The sequence below is a fragment of the Hyalella azteca genome, unplaced genomic scaffold (genome assembly GCF_000764305.2).
Source record: "Hyalella azteca isolate HAZT.00-mixed unplaced genomic scaffold, Hazt_2.0.2 contig13566, whole genome shotgun sequence".
In the NCBI taxonomy this organism is placed as follows: Eukaryota; Metazoa; Arthropoda; class Malacostraca; order Amphipoda; family Hyalellidae; genus Hyalella; species Hyalella azteca.
In genome coordinates, this window is record NW_025943482.1 from 6,419 (window position 1) to 24,908 (window position 18,490).

General features: G+C 37.4%; 1 protein-coding gene across 1 annotated transcript; it reads left to right on the top strand.

Annotated features, from left to right (window-relative positions):
• The first annotated feature begins 1,008 nt into the window (after positions 1-1,008).
• On the top strand, positions 1,009-2,741 carry LOC108676780. Its single transcript, XM_018164918.2, has 4 exons — positions 1,009-1,339; positions 1,611-1,759; positions 2,033-2,174; positions 2,503-2,741. Exons 1-4 carry the CDS (start codon positions 1,222-1,224, stop codon positions 2,739-2,741), a joined length of 648 nt encoding a protein of 215 aa, XP_018020407.1. The 5' UTR covers positions 1,009-1,221.
• Positions 2,742-18,490: the final 15,749 nt, after the last annotated feature.

Sequence of the window (18,490 nt, forward strand, 5' to 3'; positions counted from 1 at the left end):
AAAGCGTGGGAAGCATGTTTTAATGTCATGCTTAGCGAGTTGGCTTATAGTAGCTTTGGTTAGCTGTAATCTAATAAACAAGAAGGAACTGCAACAGTTTAGTTTTAAGTTAAAATATATGTTAAGTGCAAGCATTACTGTATGAAATGGAAATTAGTTTAATAGTGTTAGATATAGAACAGAAAAAATAGTTTTTGTTAATGGAGATGTATGCGGTGATATATAAATAAAGGAAATCAAGTATAAATCAAGTAAAATGTCCTCTATAATACATCTACAACATCTACAAAGGCAGAGGAGGACTTTGGAGTACTGCTGGTAATAGGTGAGTATACTCTGCACGGGTCACGGACGAAGGAGAAAGACAAGCCTTGCAATGCAAGCCATTAGTTGAGTCGACTTCATGTATTCATATTCATATGATATATTCATATTCTTCATATGATTGTGTTAGCATAATTATGTACTCTTTGGAAAAAACTTTTGTCGAAAGAATACCAGGTTTAATTTTGTACAAAAGATACCACAACGATATTCTGATCGTAAGCGAAGCAAACAAACTGGAGATTCACTCACTGGTCGTTTAATGAGCCCTGGCACCATTAATGGTGTGCCCTGTTTGAAGGTATTGATATACTATCAATCCTACCCGGCGTGGAATTATTATTGAATTTATCTAAATAATCTACCTTCCAAGCAGTTAACAGGCATGAAATATATCTCCTTTTTGAGCCATGACTAGAGCTTCCTGGCCATTTTGTAACTGCGAAATTCCCTCTAGATGAATTACTTCCTATCTAATAGGAAATAAAAGTGCACTATCGGGAGCAAGATTCCAAATGTACCATAAAATGGAGTGACTTGAGCCATTGCTAGGGTTTAAGTGTGATTTAAGGTGTGATTTAAACCCCTATGGTTTAAGGTGTGATTTTTACCAGAAGGTTCATCACCAATTAAGTGGGACAACCAGTCAAAACTTTGACTTTTCATGTCATCATTTGATTGCAGTCTCTATTTATTGTAGTATTTAATTCATAGTTTCTTGCGGTAAATGAGATAATTAGAACAAAAAAGGATAGGGAACAACAGAAGAAAGTTTATTACCATACTGGCATTTTTGCAGGACACACTGCATAATTAGAATAAATCTCTCAATTTATTTATGTAGAAAAAATATATAACAAATCTTTATATATTTATTTATGGTTTAAAAACTGTATAATGATGGAAGGTGGGAGACCTGAAGAATGTGTTCCAAAACATATACCATCTAGATTCGCACAGAGCAAGAAAAAGAAATGCACAGCTTTGGTGGATCACACTGTGATGCAAGAAGCAGGTTTGTTGCTTTATATTAAAATAACTGATAATGATTCTTAACATTTTTCAAGGATTAATTGTAATGAATTTACATAGAATTTTCAAAATAGAATTGCTGTCCATTTTGATAAGTAATATAGTACCTACCTATATTTGGTGAGAACATTTAATTGTATAAAAAAATTTCTGAAATTTCTGCCACTGGTTCACATAATAAATATTTTCCATTGCTGTTGGCCATTGACTCAAAAATGCTTATAATTGAAAAGAATCATTAAATTTGCTGGCAGTGTCACGTCAAAGTGCTTGTGCTGCTGTGATGGGCAAAATTGTTGAGCGACCTGTGCCTTCACTGGAAGACTGGGCCAAAGAAGATGACATTCAGTGGTGTCTTCCTCAGCCCTTAGGCAATCCAAAACCCTTTCTCATTCCATTCAAGGTAAGAAAGCTGGAATTAACATATGGTAGTATAGTAATAAAATTTAAAATTTTATTCCTTTCTTAGCCTAATGTGACACTCTTCGTGAAAAGTAATGGCAGATTGAAACCATTTTGTGTTTATGATTTAGGTTTTTTATTGAGAAATATCTGTTAAGGTTTAAGTATTTTACACTTGTTGGACTTACCTTTTTGTTCTGTTATTGTGTTCATTTTTATTCATCGGTATTACTACCTTTAGCTGTTTTATCTTGACCTTTATTCTTTTGTGCAGAAATTTGAAGGCCAGTCAGAGAAATCACTTTATCGTCAGTACATGGAGAGCATTGGCAAAACTGGCTTGTTTGAAACTAGTCCTGTGAAAAGTGAATTGGTTTCAGAAGCTTCAAAGGAATTAAATAGAGCTTATCAAGAAGGTAGTGATATATTTTTGTTAAAATATTATTTGCATATATTCCTATATATTGATTGTTGCTCCTGAACCGTATGAATAAATAAGTGAACTAAATATCTATATTATAAGTCATTTGTTTGAATTAACCTTCTTCTAGCCCAAGCTGCAGAACTTGTAATGAAATTCTGTACCACAGAAGAGAATGTAAGTGCAGTGGTGTGTGGAGAAGGAGTTCTAGAGGGTGGGGCTCAAAAGTGAACTAAATATCTACCTATATTATAAGTCATTTGTTTAAATTAACCTTCTTCTAGCCAAAGTTGCAGAACTTTTAATGAAATTCTTTACCACAGAAGAGAGTGTAAGTGCAGTGGTGTGCGGAGAAGGAGTTCTAGAGGGTGGGGCTCAAGAGGCTGCTCAGATACACAAAGAAAACCTGGAGCGATTGTCACAGCTGACGCCTGCTGAGATACAGAAGGAGCGGGATGAAATATTGGCTCAATGTGACCCCAAACTGGTGGAGTTTATTAGGGGCCTGCGTTCTCATCAAGAACCTCAGCACAAGAATTTCAAAGGTTTAAAAGGTGAATAAATTTACATGATGATTTTTTTTGTTGAGTTCCCAACCCTTTATTTGTAAAATGTGGTTAAAATCCAGATGAATACCTATATTACAATATGCCTGTGGGTATGGTTGTTATAATGATGTTTCTTTCATGGTTCCATCATGTAGTTTTCTAGTATTTGATCTATGTTCAAGTTGACAGTGTAGCTGGGCATATTTAAAAATTGAATGACCCATTCAGAGGGATGCAGACATTTTGTAGAGGCTGTGTTCTTGTTTTGAACAGAAATGTAAAGGCTGTGTTCTTGTTTTGAACAGAAATGTAAAGGCCTGTCTCTTATACACATCTAGATGTGTATAAGAGACAGGTGCTGCAGCTTAAATGGCAGCCAGCAAGTGGCTCCATATGGACAAAGTAAGTCTTTGTGCTGCAGCCTAAATGGCAGCCAGCAAGTGGCTCCATATGGACAAAGTAAGTCTTGGTGCTGCAGCCTAAATTGTCTCTTCCTTGCCATTATTCTTCAGATTTTGTTAATGATTATTGCATTTTTGATCTGGCCTGCGCCCCATGTCTGGAAATTATCTGAGATGTGGTGGGCATTGTGAGAATTTAATATTAATTGTGAGAATTTTATTGGACATGGACAACATTGTAATTTTTAGGATGCAGTATTGTAGTTTAAACAATTTTTTTTGAGAAGTATGTTCTATTGTGAATGCTTATAAATTTTTCTGGTGACAAAATAGTTTTTTCCTATAGATTTACTTGAAAATTTATGCACCTTGAAAGCGTGTATAGTTGAGTATACCTATTATATTTATTTGATGCTTAAGATAATTGTGATGAGCTGTACAAAAAGCTAAGTTGGTGTCGAGGGCAGTAATCCCGGCGATGTTAAAAAAAAACTTTTATGATTGTTTATTCTAGAGGCGACTTTGTTCAAGTGTTTGAAATTGTCGATAAAAAATTTATAATTTTTAAATAGAAAAGCAAGCATGTCGTGAGTAAGTGTGTAGAGACTAGCGCTAAAATTATTCATTTAACAGGTAGAGCTGGACAAGTTACGATGGACTCTGCCCCTGCCAGAAGTGTCGGCACCGCGTCTCAAAGACGAGCCTTACACGGCACGCTTCTCCCTCACAGGCGACCTGCTGCCCTACGATGCTCAGGTGGACCCACAGCTTGGCCTGCACCATCACGGAGAAGAACCAGGTAAGTGGACCCAGGTGGACCCACAGCTCGGGCTGCACCATCACGGAGAAGAACCAGGTAAGTCTTCTTCTCTGCTGCAGGTAACCAATATCAACATGCTCATGAATCTGCTACACTGAAGTTATCATTGCATCCTGAATTTATCAAGCATATTACACTTAAATCAAGGCAACTCTGGCCCGGGATGCGTCCGACAATGGCGCTGTAACTGCATCCATAAGAAGGTGATTACAATTGCATATGGTTCTGGGAAAAAATGTCATCTGGCGGTATTGAGTTGTGCTGAATGGGATGACATACTGTTGAGGGTGGGACTCTATAGTATTCTGAATGGAGCAGAATACCTGGAAGTCCCCACCCTCAACAGTTTGTCGTCATCTTAAACAGAACCTAATTCCGCCAGACGACATTTTTCCTGAAAAAGTATCTAAATGGAACCACCTTCCTGCAGAAGGTGGTTCCTTTTTACCACGTTTTTCTTAGCTCGCTTTCGTGTCTGTCTGTCTGTGATGATCAAATCTTGCAATCGATATTTCATCAACTTTCCCACTAGCTAGCGTTCTGAAACTTTTAGGGAAGCTCAGCTCCCGATAACAATACAGTTATCAATAATTTGTTGCACGTTTCCAGGCGTATAAACTCTAAAGGAACTCACAAGCAGGGGTTTGGGAACCTTTAATGCACGTCATATTCGAGAATATATTCGTGTTTAGACTGCGTATATCGATGATACGCTTCGTATCATCGATACGTACGTCAAGTCAAGTAAATTGGCTCGCAACAACGTTTTTCATGTCTAGCACAGTGACATTCTACTTTAGTCATTTTCACTTTTCTATTAATCTTCTATTACAGTGAACATTTTATATAGATATCTTGGTCATTATAACTTTCGAAAATGGTGAAGGAAACGGCCGCCCAAAAGCAGCGACGGCTAGAGAAGGCAAGACAGAAGTACCAGGAGAAGCGCTCGCAGGAAACGGAACAATGTAAGTCAGAACGACTTACTAAGCGCCGAAAAATGCTTGAATCTGAGGCAGAAAGCCAGCGTGCAGAGCGCTTGGCCAAACATAAAGAGCATATGGCTGCTGTTCGTGCGGTTGAGCCAGAAGAAGAGAGGGCTTCTCGCCAGGCGCGTGATCGTGAAAGGCATGTCAACGCTCGTTTAGATGAAGAAGCGTATCAAGCAGAATTGCAACGCCGTCGCACTGCTTATGCTCTACACTCAGCAGGATTTGGTAAATTCCGGAAGAAAATTGCTGCCTTCTGCGACCGAACCTGCGATATCTGCCGCAAAAAGTGCTACCCGAATCAGGTGAAGCGCTATAACCTGCTTGCTGCAAAAGATTATCTGCCTCCAGAGCTTGCGCAGAAGAATATTCTGGAAGTTTGCTATCGTTGCGAGTCGCATCTGAAGAATGCGCGCAATCGAATGGCTCCCCCAAAGGCATACTGGAACAATCTTGATCCTGGCGAGATTCCAGATTGCATTAAGGACTTGCACGAGTCCGAATACCGACTCTTGCGCCGCATCAATCCGTATTTGAAAGTGATCAAATTTGGTGGTCGATTTGGTCAATATGGATTCAAGGGTCAGGCTATTCTTTTTGCGCTCGACATATTTGAGGTTAGCGAAAAGCTACCAAATATGCTGCCTCGCTCAAGCGATGATTCAGGCATGGTGATTGTCACAGAAACGCTTGAGAATTTGAACATCTCGCGTGACTTTCCCATTCGTCGCCAGTATCTCTATGCAGCGCTTCGTTGGTTGATAGCACACAATCCTCTCTATGAGGATGTGCAAATCAATCACTTTGCGCGCCTCGAGCCTGAGGACTTGGTTCGTGTCGTCCCTGCTCAGCCATCACAGCAGCCGGACGCAGCGCCTGATTTTACTGCGCCTCCAACGCCATATGCATACGTGGCAATCAACGATGCATCGCGAATTATTCGCGCGAACTGGCATCAAGGTCAGCCTGAAATTTTCACGTCTGGCTATGCCGGTGTTCAGTGCTTCGCCATGGTCACAGCGAACATCATTAGAGCTTCGCTTCTCCCACCTCGTCAGTGGGATACAAACGCTGTGAACCAAAATATGCTCGCAGGTGACGATTTGTATCTACAAATTCGAGTTATGAGTGATTCAAGCGAAGTGCCTGTGCATGCGATTCCAGAAGATGGCTATTTGTCGCTAGCGAATCTGGATGTCGTACGTGATGATATCATCATGTATGAGAGGTCATTCGCGCTGGACTATGACGATTTTTGGCTTTGCAATGGCAGCCTTCAAGATCGTGTCAATGATGGTGTCATTAGCTTGACGTTGCAAGATGGCATTGCACGTCTCTTAGAGGAACACAATGCGGGTGTTCTCGTTGTCGGCTCCAAATCGCTTGGCCTCATGCACTATGATGCCAAATATTACTTTACCGATTCGCATGCTTGCGGTGCCAGAGGAGCAAGTGCTAAAATCAATGGACACGCATGCGTAATCGAGTGCGACACTATGGAGGATTTCTTACGAATTGTGAGACGCACAGTGGGCTCTCGAAACGAGCCGTATATGATTAGCTACATTGATGTTCGTCTCAGGGGTGAGTTTATACAAGTTAATGATTACTTGCGAATGCAAAACTTCACAACAATGCTGTGCTTGAGTACTATCGAACAGTCAAAAAGCAAAGAATTTATACGATTGTAGCTCAAGATCGTATAACTGAGTCCACACGCAATACCGACAATGTCGACATGAGCAAGATTGTCTCCGATGACATCAACAAGACTGGAGCATTACCCAAGTCTCTGCAAATATTTGTTGGCGCGAAAGTGATGCTGCGATCCAACATCAATGTTGAAAGAGGATTGGTGAATGGCTCGATTGGAAATATCACCGAGATTCATTGGCCGTATTACCGACAAGACCAAGTCAATGATCGCGACATTCCCGCAGTCAGCATTGATTTTGGCAGGGATGGCATCCATCGCATTGAGCCGAAATGCGTCGAGTTTCCCGCCAAGATGAATTACGGAACGGTTGAGCGTAGAATGCTCCCACTAATTCTTTGTTGGGCGTGCACCGCTCATAAGATGCAGGGCTGCACGGTAGATCACGCCGTGGTCTACCTTGCGAAATTGTTTGAGAAAGGCCAGGCGTACGTGATGCTCAGCCGAGTGCGATCACTCGATGGCGTACGCATTGAGCGCTTGGATTGCCAGCAGCTCACGGGAACGACCCCCTGCAACACGGATGCCCTAGAGGAAATGGAACGGCTGCGTCAGTACCAGCCTCCAAATGACCCAGAATGAGTCCGTCCCGTGGCCGAATTTTCTTTTCTTTTGTCTTTGTGTTTGCCCCTTCAGAGTGTTTGTCTACGTCTGACCAATATGCATATACATGTTGAACTCTGCCTACCCCGGATTCCTANTGTTTGTCCCTTCAGAGTGTTTGTCTACGTCTGACCAATATGCATATACATGTTGAACTCTGCCTACCCCGGATTCCTAGGTATTGTTAAACATTTGTGTGTTTAAAAACATTTGTGTATTGTTAAACATTAAAGATCTTTGTTCAAAATTGTGTTTGTCTCTATTGGCCCATGTGTTGGGCCTAGACAAACAAGTATGATGCGCAATACATGTAGTTTACACTACACTTAGCCTCTCATACTCGAAAATGTCACACTTCACCTCCACGTGGTTAGGCCTGGAACTCCAAAGTAATTTGGAAAGCAAGCAGGTGTGCCGCACAACCTCATAATAACTAATAATATAACATCAAATTAAAAGTATGCATCTGTTTTAATTAACATTTAAATTTTATTAGAGTTCTATTAGCATCGTGGCACGTAACGAAGCGTAGCGCAGTGGAGTGACACGACTAGACGCTTCCGCAAACCTCGTGGCACGTAACGAAGCGTAGCGAAGTGGAGTGACACGACTAGACGCTTCCGCAAACCTCGTGGCACGTAACGAAGCGTAGCGAAGTGGAGTGACACGACTATACGCTCCGCTATCAAAACAACTGTATCAAAGTGTAGTGGTAGTGGAGTGAAACGACTATATTGTATGGACTTTATAAATTTTTGTTTGAACCGTTGAAATAAATAAACCATAAGCTAAATTTATAAGTACCTAGAAAAGTTGTGTTGTTCTTATTCTTTATAAAATGGAAATTGAAATTTCGATTGCAAGATTTGATCAGAACAAGCATACAAACTAACATAAAACTAAAAAGTAGAAAATAACATGTATAAAAAAAATTTTTAAAGACCACGTTTTTCATGTGGACTAAAAAGTAGAAAATAATTTTTCGGCAGCTACTGATCTCTGTTTGCTTCACATCACATTCTCTTCACATCACATGCAGTCTTATTGATGAGATCGTAGCACCAACTTATAGTAAAGAAACAGGTTCAGTTATGAATAAGCTTTATTTACTATGCATTATGTATGGACACCTTAAACATATCATTCAATGTAGTACTTTATGTGTGTATATTAACTATTGGAGCGCTTACCTCGCAATATATATCGTGTCCGTAAATAAAAAATTATGAAGCTTCCATGAACAGGAGGGATCAAATTGGGCTTATATTTTAACCTGTATAAATTCAAATTGATTGAAAATACACTTTCTTCCTATTTCTAAACGGGTTTCTAAACGGAGGTCTTTGTCTCAGTAGGGATTGTAATAATTTATCTCTTATAATTTCGAAACGTATGTCCATTGAAGGTTTGAATATGGAACTTTTTAGTTCAAAGGACTTTTGTTTTGACATCTCGTGATAACTGGAATGACGAACTGAATACGGGATTATTGATTTTCTTTTCTTCGCCACGTCGGATGATCGCCTTCTTTGTCAACAATCAACTTCCTTTGCAAAAAGGAAGTTGATTACCAAATTTTATTAATATTTTACCAGTTTTTATCAACAATTATTTACCAAATTTTGTTCCCAAATAGAAAATTTATGAAAATAGAATAGAAAATTCGTGAAAATAGAATATATTATTCATCAAAATAAAATAGATGATTCATGAAAATAGAATAAATTATGAAAGTAGAATGTTTGCATTCGCACATGCGGTGGGACGTATTGCATGAACAAATTACTCGCGTCTGTTGGTTCAAGTGTTATTCAGTTCGCTGATGATCGAATGCCGCCAGATTTCATCAACTATAGTTTGATTTCTTCTAAATAAAATCAAAACATTATAATAAATTAATATTTTAAAAATTCCTTAACAGCGTGCATGGGCATTTGGCTTCAACTGATCTATGTTTATCCTTCGTCATGCAGCCAGAAATTCTTTATTTTGACGTCGGGCGGTCAATACAGCGGATTAAATTTGACGGTAGACGTGAATAAGGCGCTGTGATGCTCACCATCGCACAAGAGGGTGAAGTTTGCGTCTAATAATTGTATGCATTGAGACTATGCTGCTAACTTCAGTCTTATATGTGAGATCTTGATCAATTCACGTATCCAGTCGAGGTTATCTCTCGTGAAATAATTTTGTTACACAATGAATGCAATTAAATTTCAAAACTGCGAATTTTGAGTGGAGCAAGAATTTTTTGCTTTTAATGATTTTTTGATGTTGACATATAATTGCGAAGTAGGAAATTTGTTTTAAAAAACAATTTTATTGAGAAGCATGAGTAGATTCAGATTTCGTATCATTTGCACAGTAATATAGTTCTCATATCTGGACGTACACCAAAAATCAGATACTTATTTAGTAGTCTGGTCTGACTTACGAGTAATCTATTTTGGTGCCTCATAGGCAAAGCGAAAGAAACGTAAATTCTTCTTCAATTATGCATGACGATGTCTTAACACGTTAATTGCGATATGACGAACCGGTGGGGACTTTATAAAAATACCGAATATTTGAAGAGCAAAGTAATTAGTGTTATTTGAAGTTATAGCACAGTCATGCTGATGTCATGGACATAGGTTTGAAATAATATACAATGAGTTTTAATTTAATTACCAGATAAAGCATATTTATAATTTCCAGTTGCAAGGCTTTAATTTGCCAATCCAAACAGCCGCACCTGCGGGCAGTCGGCAGTTTCGGCCTCCGCACTTAACGTGGTAAGAAGATTAACCCCTCCTCCCCCTGTCTCTAACATCCAGTAACTCCTCATCTTGCGGAGTTGTTTGAACATCTGCGAATTTCTGCGTGAAATTCACTGATTATCTCACCGAAAAACGAGACAACCTCGTATTCACCGAGGTTATCTCTTTCATTTCTCTCTCACTGTTCAGATGTGGTTTTAATAACCGCAGCGTCTGATGATGTACAAAAACAGGTTGATATTAATGAGGTATGACGTGTTAAACAATTCAGAAGAATAGATAGACGGTAGTCAATCAATTATAGAATTGAAGTGTCGGCGTTGAAGAAATAGGCCCATGGCCAATTATTCGCGTCTGAATATTGTTGAGATATTAGAAACGAGAACGTAAACTTTAATACTTCATGAGAAACGCTGGTGTTATTGAAAGTTATTATCAGAATTTGCGAAAGCCCTCCTATTTTCATTTAATTTGAATTTGTATGACAAGGCTGTGTATGTCAAATATAATAGTCTTACCTAAACGTGAAGAAAGAAAATGAGAAGGCGTCGTAGAAAAAAAATTAAAGCGTAAACTACGATAAAAAATATCCCCCTCATGCGTGAATATGCAAAGGGAAGATTTTGTTAATGAAATAAAATATATGCATTGTTTATTATCATATAATTTGGAGAAAATATCGAGAAGAAATATTCCGCGAGTGTGATCAGCAGCAAACAAGATACAGTCACACAGCACCACACAGACGGACACCCGTTATCACATAATACAGGAGTAACAGTGAGTCTCAATTTGGAACATGGGGCTGATATTCCCTAAAATCGCGGGTAAAATTGATCGTTTCACGGTTGATTTTTGAAAATTTCGAATACAAATAAGTTTTTTTTATAACTTTTTCAGAAGAAATTGATAAAAGGCCATAGGAATGGGCAGAATTGGACAGATTCAATGGAGTTTTTGTCCGACTCATGGGTGGCTTCTGCGCAATTTTCCGGATAGAGAGTGACTGTAACAGGACGCACACTTAACACAGAGCGGGCAAGCGGTTACAGTTCAGAGTAACAGAAATGGAGCAGTGATTTGCGGGTTTGATCCTTGCAACAAGCAATAGTTATGGTCAGAATCGGCGAGGAGGTCGCGTGAACAGGAAAAACGAACATTTTATTATTGAAATAAGATATAAACATTGTTTATTATTATAGAAATTTGCGAAAATTTCGAGAAAATTTTATGTAAAGAAAATTTGAGGCAGCCCACTTTAACTGAAGCAAAATCGGTGCAGTGAGTTGCGTGTTCGAGACCACAACAAGCTGTGAAAGTTCTGCGATGTTAAGAATCGACGACAGACCTAATGGCCTAATTAAAGCTGACACCGCCAATATTAGCATTGTCATCATTACTATTATTATAATTATTAGAATAGTGATGAACCTATGAGCAGCAGCGCCTCATATGAGTGATGTGCATATATCTTATTCTATACGCGTGTGTTCACAGTAACACGTTTAAGTCTTGACGATAATGTTGCGGATGGTACAGGTCTTGCTGTACAATGGAATTAACCCAGGTTCTATAAGTCGGCGATGGTTTAGAATGGTTTATTTACACATGACGGACAATGAAGTATTGGCAGGCATATGAATGACTACACAGACTGAATTAGTATGACATGTGATATGGACGCTTGCTAGTGATTGGCTGACGGAGATGAGAAGAATGGACTATCGTTACTTACTAACTACAAGTTACGGGACGATCCCGTATGTTACGTTTGGGATTATGTTAGGTTCCTCGACAAATCTTACTAATAAAGACATAATCTCTTATACTCGAATATCAACAATATATATCTCAAGGGCACCCAAAATATTACACAATTTTACGAATTCATAAAAATAATTACTCATATGATTCATTCCGTATGCGGTCAAAAGTGCTTACTGTTTTGAAGCATATTATCTACACAAATGGAAACATCACATCTGCTCATATAAAATTCAAATTTGAACACTTTATCTCAATTAAATTTACATACTACATTAAATTTTTGCTGAATCTTTGATCAAATAAAATGATTCTTGCTTTGCACTGATTTATAATTTCAGAAATGTTTGATCGGTAACTGAATAATTTGATCACTTCTATCTGACAGCATAATTCATTAAGTCCATAACGGGAGTCTTGCATATTATACTCAGTTTGGCCTCATGAACATGACACTCAAGTGTTCTGATGAACAAAATTTATATATTTTACTCAGCATTCATTAAATAAGAAGCTTATTAAGAACAATAAAAAAGTCGTCTGCGCTGTATTCAACTTTAGGGAGAATCCTTATAATAATGTTTTTTTTGTTGTAAACCGTGTTGATACCAATAAAAAATAAATAACATTCGAAGTGTCTACGTTCAATAATTTGCATACTTAATAAATCTTATTCATAACAGAACCTGTATCTTTACGACGTCCACAAGTTGGTTACTATGATGTCATGAATAAGAAGACTGCATGTGATGTGAAGAGAATAAATGGAAGCAAATCTTAAATGTTTATAAAATACGAAGCTATGAAAAATATGAAACAATAGGCCGTTCACACGTCGCAACTCTGTGGCAAAAAACATAATATAAAACTTTGAATGTCGCTAAAGGTTAGACTGTGGGTCAATTTAGTCGAGTTTACGGTGCAAACATTTTTTAAGAACTCATAAATCGTTGTAGAAAATTGTAAATGGCTAAAGAAGGAGTAATTGAACCATGAATTATTATATTGAACAAACCACCGCGCATCTAAAAGTTGTAAAATTGGTTTTGTTGAAATCAAATGACGATCTGAAGATAATCAATGAATTAGAATTAATTTGATGCTAACCTAAAATATACCGACGTCCGACATTGGCACGGCGGCGGTCAAGTAACTCACGTGAAGCCTCATGTCACGCATTTATTGTCCATTTAAATGAATGCTGAGCAAAATATATAAATTTTGTTCATCAGAACACTTGAGTGTCATGTTCATGAGGCCAAACTGAGTATAATATGCAAGACTCCCGTTATGGACTAGACGGATGATATTGCCTGTTCAATGTGGATAAAATTATTTAGTTACCTATAAATGTTTCGAGAATTTAGAAGAGCAGTAGGCTGGGATTATTTCACTTCTGTGATAAATGTAAGAAATTGTAGTGCCGTAAATATGTCTCGCCTAGAAAAAATATTTGAATCTCAAATTGTACAAGAGTTATCGTTATGCTCTGATTATGTAGAAAATTTGCGGCAAAACAAGAAGCACTCCAGATCGCCCACGGAATGATTCCCATGAATTAGTTACATTATTTCATACTAAGTGTGAAATATTTTGGATGCCAGCGAGGCCGAGGTTCTCCGGAAATTAGCTGCTAGGAATACTGCACTAGGTCAAGACTGTCGTCAAGACTTGAACGCTGTTACTGTAAACCCATACTCGTATAGAGTAAGATATATGCACATCACTCATCTTATAGTAATAATAAAAATAATAATCGAGATGATAATACCAGAACTATCGCATGTAGCAGGGATCAAACAGGCACCTCACTGCTTCATTTCTGTCACTCAGAACTGTAACCGCTGGCCCGCCCTGTGTTAAGTGTGCGTCCTGTACAGTCACTCTCTATCCGGGGAATAGGGCAGAAGCCACCCGTGAATCGGATAAAGAAGGCCGTGAATTTGACCGTTTTCACCCATTCCTATGGCCTTTTCTTAATTCCATCAGAAAATTCATTCGTGATTTTCAAAAATCACCCGTGAAACGATCAATTTTACCCGCGATTTTAGGGAATATCAGCCCCATGTTCCAAATTGAGACTCACTGTTACTCCTGTATTATGTGATAACGGGTGTCCGTCTGTGTGGTGCTGTGTGATTGTGTCTTGTTTGCTGCTGAACACACTCGCCGAATATTTTTTCTCGATAGTTTTGCTAAATTATATGATAATAAACAAGGTATATATTTTATTTCAATAACAAAATCTTCCCTTTGCATATCAACGCAGAGGGAATATTTTTTACCTAAGTTCACTCATTAAGTTTTCTGTTTTTTTTACGACTTTCTAACATTTTCTTTGTTGACGTTCAGGTAAGAATATTATATTTGAAATTCAGAGCCTCATCATAAAAATTCAAATTAAATGGAAATAGGAGGGCTTTCGCAAGTTCTGACAATAACTTGCAATGACACCAGCGTTTCTCATGAAGTATTAAATTTTACGTTCTCGTTTCTAATATTTCAACAATATTCAGACGCGAATAATTGATTGACTACCGTCTACCTATTCTCCTGAATTGTTTAACAAGTCATACCTCATTAATATCAAACTGTTTTTGTACATCATCAGACGCTGAGGTTACTAAAACCACAGTTTATCTGAACAGTGAGAGAGAAATGAAAGAGATAACCTCGGTGAATACGAGGTTGTCTCGTTTTTCGGTGAGATAATCAGTGAATTTCACGCAGAAATTCGCAGATGTTCAAACAACTCCGCAAGATGAGGAGTTACTGGATGTTAGAGACAGGGGGAGGAGGGGTTAATCTTCTTACCACGTTAAGTGCGGAGGCCGAAACTGCCGACTGCCCGCAGGTGCGGCTGTTTGGATTGGCAAATTAAAGCCTTGCAACTGGAAATTATAAATATGCTTTATCTGGTAATTAAATTAAAACTCATTGTATATTATTTCAAACCTATGTCCATGACATCAGCATGACTGTGCTATGACTTCCTATTAAACTAATTGTTTTGCTGTTCTATATATTCGATATTTTTATAAAGAACCCACCAGTGGGTCGCATCGCAATTAACGTGTGAAGACATTTGCATGCTACTAGATGAAGGTAGAATAATATACAAGCTCCTTTCGATCTGCCCATAGGGCACCAAAAATAAATCCAATTTTGCAGTTAGTCCATCAGCATTTCTTAATCAAATTTATGATGTAGGTACAAATTTGTCAACTATATTAATGTGCAAATAATACTAGTTGCAGACTTCATGAAGTTTCATGATCAAATCGTTCTTTATAACAGATTTCAACTGTGGTATGGTATTTTATCATAAGAGAATTACGAGAAAGGGAATAATAGTCGTTCAACTCATCATTCTAGACTTTGAAACAACCAATATTTGATGGGTAACAAAATTATTTTTCGCGATATTACCTAAACTATACGAGAATTGATCAAGACCTCACAGAATAGACTGAAGTTAGCAGCATAGTCTCAATGCATACAATTATTGGGCGCAAACTTCACCCTCTTGTGCGATGGTGAGCATCACAGCGCCTTATTCACGTCTACCGTCAAATTTAATCCGCTGTATTGACCGCCCGACGTCAAAATAAAGAATTTCTGGCTGCATGACGAAGGATAAACATAGATCAGTTGGAGTCCAATGCTTATGCACGTTGGTAAGGAATTTTTGAAATATTAATTCATTATAATTTTTTTGTCTTCATTTAGAAGAAATCAAACTATAGTCGATGAAACGGCAGCATTCGATCATCAGCGAACTGAATAACACTTGAACCAACAGACGCGAGTAATTTGTTCATGGAATACGTCCCACAGCGTGTGCGAATGCAAACATTCTATTTTCATACTTTTTTTCTATTCTCATGAATCATCTTTTCTATTTTGATGAATTATTCATTTCTTGAATTTTCTATTCTATATTCACAAATTTTCTATTCCATGAATTCTTTAGTTTTATGCATTATTATCTACTATTAATATAATTCTACATTATGTTATATATTATTGTTGATTTCTGTACATTTTCTCATCTTGAAATATATTGCTTAAATTCAGTATAAACCGAAATGCTTACAACTCATGTCGGGTTGGCTTAAGCCATTATTTCAGTTTTTAAATGATGGGTCACGAATATCTCATTCATCCGAAGACATCAGCCGCTTTCAGCAGCGCGAACTCCTGCGAGGCGCTCTGCATTCCAGTGATCTACGCATTGCAATTAGTCTTATAAATCTCCGCGAATATTCATTTGTACAAAGCATTTAAAAACAAGGAAAATGTTTTGCACATTTTCATAATTAAATTAACTCAGCTTCATTGACCAGCTACATTATCAGTTCAAACTTCATTCAGTAGAACAACAAAATTTACACGGAGAAAATAGACGCTTAAATAGCCACGGAAACGAGGGACCGGTAACATAAAAAATAATCGACTACCAATTTCTGATCTTGTTAAGAATAAGCACCCCAGTATGACCTTGTTAAGAATAAGCACCCCAGTATGACCTTGTTAAGATTAAGCACCCCAGTATGACCTTGTTAAGAATAAGCACCCCAGTATGACCTTGTTAAGAATAAGCACCCCAGTATCTGTCTCTTATACACATCTAGATGTGTATAAGAGACAGCCTTTAGAGTTTATACGCCTGGAAACGTGCAACAAATTATTGATTATTGTATTGTTATCGGGAGCTGAGCTTCCCTAAAAGTTTCAGAGCGCTAGCTAATGGTAAAGTTGGTGAAATATCGATTGCACGAAAGCGAGCTAAGAAAAACGTGGTAAAAAAATAGGAACTGTTATGGATAATAATTGGTATGAAAATTCACTAAGTTGTGTTGGAACGAAATAAATTGGTACCGCGATTTAAAGAATTTGTACTGTGATTATTATTCTGCTTTCTTTGCATATTATATATGAACGAATGAATAAATTGGTTGCATGCTGGCATACACGACGGGTTCCTTAATAGATGTGCTATTGATCATAAGCAGTTATTAATTGTGATGCCCACATGCTGTGGTAGCTGGCAATGACTTACAAAAAAATGCCAGTGGAGGTACCCAACTATTAAACTTGAATATATAAAATGTCCCCAGAAAAACTTCTACAACTCATTACATTTACGAGTACTACAAGGAATAATGGCTACTTTTACTACGTTCTTCGAGACTGCGTGAAAATGTCATATCAACTTCATGCTGATGAAGTTGATATAAAATGATGTTTCGATCTTATATATGTGAATTATAATAGTAAACTTTCGTCGTTAAGAGGTGATAGATAGCATATTCATGAGTCAGTCAGTTGAAGATATAATACGATTTATGTATGTGTAGTTAAATTTTACACTACGTGTTCGATTATTAGCTTCTGAGCGTGTTGTTAATACCTGTTAAGAATTCGTTGTAATTTTAGTGGCATTGCAATGTCTTCAATCATGTTAAATTAGAAATCAATGGAATGGATTGGCCGTCATTAGTAAATGATTGTTTCATCAATGTAAAGTTTTGTATCATGATGTCAATGAAGGCCACATGAATTTATCCGCAGAAAATAGCGGATAATTTCATGAATTAACGTGCAACCCTTACCCAAACTATCGTTTTGACGATGCTGTGCGTTTATATGTAATGTCATTCACTCGCACCGTTGATTACAAAAAGTTTCTCTTCAAATTGAGCTCAACGATAGAGACTATAACTATATTGTTGGTAGCCATCAAGTTCATCCGATGTGCAAATGAGTTCGTGTGAAATTTGGATCCAAGTAAGTACATGCGAAAGCGAGATGTCTTGTTTAACAGATTAGCTATACTCATGTCATGGCCTTGTTTTAGTACGTAATTACAATACTTAAAGAATAATAAATGAGTTGGAGTTAAAACCAAGCTAAAATGTAGAATGTAAGAAGATGAAACATTTCACAAAATAAATAATTCTACTCAAAGATACATGACACTGGACGAAGTTTTAAATTCACGTTAGCTTCATAAGAAATTTAGGCATGCGTCAGGCGGCCAACCTGAGATGTGGCCCATGGCCCACGCCATATGTTCCATGACTTTGAGTACAAATAAAAAAGTTAAAATGTACTTTGAACGCAAAAAATGCTGCTTTTTATAAGTCAACGATCGCCTAGAATCACCAAACGTGTTCGTTCAATTGAACCGGATCATGAACAGACAAAATTTAATTATGATACTGGATAAAATTTATGATTGAATTCCAATAAAAAACGGCTTGGGTACAAATGAAATTGGTATCCGCTTTTTTGAGAAGCACAGACTATTTTACAACACTTCTCTTTAACTTCACTTCTTGTCTGTTTAACTGTCTGCTACAAATCTTGTAATCGATATTTAACATACTTCTACTTATCCTATCAATCTGAAACTTTGCACACTTGCGTAAAGTTGGCGATAACGCATGAATCAAATGACAAAATGAATAATTTTAGGAATAAATTTTTTTCAATATTAAAAAGCTGAAAAAATAATTTTGTCAGCTACAAAGCTTATAATTTATATTTGACACACTTTTACCTGTCCAATTTATATGAAATTTTGCACACTTGTGTGAAGTTGGAGGCAATGCATGAATCAATTGACAGAATAAATAATTTTGAAACAATTTTATATATTAAAAAATTGAAAAATTAATTTTTTAATTATTACAACGTTTTTCTTTACT